Below are 3,446 nucleotides of genomic sequence, written 5' to 3'. Positions count from 1 at the left end.
AAAAAAAAAAAAAAAAAAAAAATCCAAATTCTACATTTGCTTCATCTGTCATAGCTTTGCCCACAACATTCCCTAATTACCATAATTTTTACAGCATGTATCACATTATATCCCATTATAATGTTTAAAGCACGAATCCCATTAAATATTACAGGGAAAAGGAAAGCTATTACTTTCTTGGTATACATCTTAGATTAACAACTCTCCCAACCTTCCTTACTTTAACCTAAAATATTTTAACTTAGCTATCATTATTATCTACTGTGTACTGAGAGCTGAAATGTGCGTACCCTTTTTATCATGGAGGTCACATCTAGAAACCTTTTCTAAATAAATTATGAGAAGCACAAAGAAAATTACAGTGCATTACATACATGACATAAAAACTAAGAAAAATTCAGCGTGGCACCTGTGGGTCAAGTGGCTAAGGCGCCAGCCACATACACTTGGGCTGGTGGGTTCTGGTCCGGGCCCACCAAACAACAATGCTGGCTGCAACAAAAACAGCCTGACATTGTGGTGGATGCCTGTAGTCCTAGCTACTTGGGAGGCAGAGGCAAGAGAATTGCTTGAGCCCAGGAGTTGGAGGTTGCTGTGAGCTGTGATGCCACAGCACTCTACCCAGGGCAACAGCTTGAGTCTCTGTCTCAAAAAAAAAACAAAAACAAAAACAAAAACCCCAAAACTAAGAGAAATTCAAATGCATCCATCTAGAACTAAAAGTAGACCTTCCACTTGATGTAGCAATCCAAATACTGGATATCTACCCATAGAAAAAGTCTTTTTTTAACAAAGACACATGTACCAAAGTATTTATCATCCTACAATTCACAATTGTAAAGATATGAAACCAACCTAAATGCCCCCCCCACACACACACACAGAACATGGAGTACTATTCAGCCATAAAATGCAATGAAATAATGTCTTTCGGCTTGGCGTCTGTGGCTCAAGTGGCTAAGGTGCCAACCACATACACCTAAGGTGGCGGGTTCAAATCCAGCCCGGGCCTGCCAAATAATAATAATGGCTGCAACTGAAAAAAAAATAGCCAGGCGTTGTGGCGGGCACCTGTGGCCCCAGTAACTTGGGAGGCAGAGGCAGGAGACTTGCTTGAGCCCAGGAGTTGGAGGTTGCTGTGAGTTATGCCATGGCACTCTACCAAGGGGGACAGCTTGAGGCTCTGTCTCAAAAAAAAAAAAGAAAGAAAAGAAAAGAAATAATGTCTTTCATAGCTACTTGGATGGAACTGGGGACTATTATCTGAAGTGAAGGAATAACGAAATGTAAGGAATAAAAAACAGATACCACATGTTTTCACTTATAAGTGGAAACTAAACTAGCAATATTAAGGTCATCAAGAATGGTAATGGATATGGGAAACTAAGAGGGAGAAGCGTGAGGGACAAAAATCTCCCTACCAGTCACAGTGTACACTATACTGGTGATAAGTATTCTTTTTCTTTTAGACAGAGACTCAAGTTGTTGACCTGGATGGAGTGCTGTGGTGTCACAGTTCATAGAAACCTCCAACTTCAGCTCAAGTGATCCTCTTGCCTCAGTTTTTTCTTTTTTTTAGAGACAGAGTCTCACTTTGTCACCCTGAGTAGAATAATGTGCATCATAGCTCACAGCAACCTCCAACTCTTGGGCTTAGGTGATTCTCCTGCCTCAGACTCCTGAGTAGCTGGGACTATAGGTGCCTGCCACAACGCATGGCTATTCTTTTTTGTTGTTGTTGCAGTTTGGCCAGGGCCAGGTTTGAACCCGCCACCCTCCGTATATAGGGCCAGTGCCCTAGCCACTGAGCAACAGGTGCCACCCTAGTTTTTTCTATTTTTACTAGAGATAGGGTCTCACTTTTTGCTCAGGCTGGGCTCAAACTTGTGAGCTCAAGCAATCCACCCGCCTTGGCCTCCCAGAGTGCTAGGATTACAGGCTTGAGCCACCGCACTCAGCCTAGTAAAAGCCCTAACTTCAGCATGATACAATTCCTCTGCATAAACTAAAAACACTTGTACCCCCTAAATACTTTGAAATTTAAAAATAAAGTTCATGTCTGTGTTACAATGATGTTCTTTTACCTCAGTTGTATTTGTTTCCGTTTTTGTAATTCTTGGTTTCTGAGTTCTTCCAAGCGTCTCAGTTCTTCTTGACGTCTCATTAGATCTGTAAAACATTGATTATACATTAACGTTTACTAAAATGTTTATTTTAATGTTTATTAAAGTTTTTCTTTCTATATTTTTATATCAATAAGCATACACATTCTCTATCATTGGCAATATGTCTATTAACCATTTTATAATGAAAGAATATAACGGAGCATATTGCAAGGTATAAATCAAATCTATCAATAGAACATAAATGTCTTAACACAATAATTAAGTAAACGAGGTGAAAGTTAAGTTGATTTGATGTAAGTACTCCATATTGTATAAAAAAATCAACACATTGTACCCCACAAATGCATAAATGTATTCATGTTCTATGTATATATAACTTAAAAGGAAAAAAAAAAGAAAGAATATAAGCTGAGTGATAAAATTAATATCCTTTCTGGGCATGTTAATGTCCCTTCTGAGCTTGTATATAAAAAGAATAAAATTCTTCTGTATACTAAGAAATTAAAAGGGGTAGTAACTGTTTTAATGTAAGACCTGGGACATACCAAAAACATAATAAATGACTGCTATGTTAACTAGTTTTTATTTATAATTTTTAAACAAACTGTAATTTTTTTCAGCAGCAAATGCAAACCCCCAAAGATGCTATGAGGGACAACAGCAGAGGGCACTTAAGAACCCAACCAAATAGGAATACATAGGGCACTACAAAAAACCCAAAGAACAAACTTCCCATCACAATTAGCATAAGATTCCTCTTTCACAAATGGAAGAAGTAGAAAAAGAATTTTTCAAAAGACAAAACCAGGCTCAATTACTGATGTGAACAAGACTGTTTTCAACAACAAAAAGCATTCTTGGCTCACCGCCTGTAGCTCAAGCGGCTAAGGCCCCAGCCACATACACCAGAGCTGCCAGGTTTGAATCCAGCCTGGGCCTGCCAAACAACAATGACAACTACAACCAAAAAATAGCCGGGTGTTATGGTGGGCGCCTGTAGTCCCAGCTACTTACTTGGGAAGCTAAGGTAAGAGAATCACTTAAGCTCAGAAGTTGGAGGTTGCTGTGAGCTGTGAGTTACAGCACTCTACCCCGGGCAATAGCTTGAGGCTCTGTCTCCAAAAAAAAAGCATTCTTATTCTCACCAATCTCAAATTTTAGAGTAAGATAAGATAATCAAAAGTACATTTAGGCTGGGCGCCTGTGGCTCAAGCTGCTAGGGCGCCAGCCACATGCAACTGAGATGGCGGGTTTGAATCCAGCCCAGCCCCACCAAACAATGACGGCTGCAACCAAAAGATAGCTGGGCATTGTGGCAGG

The 3,446-nt window shown here is 39.7% G+C and overlaps 1 protein-coding gene across 6 annotated transcripts in view; it reads right to left on the bottom strand.

Annotated features, from left to right (window-relative positions):
• PSPC1 (paraspeckle component 1) overlaps window positions 1-3,446 on the bottom strand; it is a 107,130-nt gene that overhangs the window by 63,027 nt on the left and 40,657 nt on the right. For all 6 annotated transcript variants that reach the window (XR_002774997.1, XR_002774998.1, XR_001161570.2 and 3 more), the window contains exon 5: window positions 2,085-2,169. Coding sequence is in view for 3 of the 6 variants with exons in the window: in XM_023517223.1 (XP_023372991.1) it covers window positions 2,085-2,169 (85 nt within the window). In the remaining 3 variants the exon portion in view is untranslated. The remainder of the gene's footprint in view (window positions 1-2,084; window positions 2,170-3,446) is intronic.

The sequence above is a fragment of the Otolemur garnettii genome, unplaced genomic scaffold, assembly GCF_000181295.1.
Source record: "Otolemur garnettii isolate 467f Iridium unplaced genomic scaffold, OtoGar3 scaffold00106, whole genome shotgun sequence".
In the NCBI taxonomy this organism is placed as follows: domain Eukaryota; kingdom Metazoa; phylum Chordata; class Mammalia; order Primates; family Galagidae; genus Otolemur; species Otolemur garnettii.
This window is presented reverse-complemented; position numbering and strand designations above follow the sequence as displayed.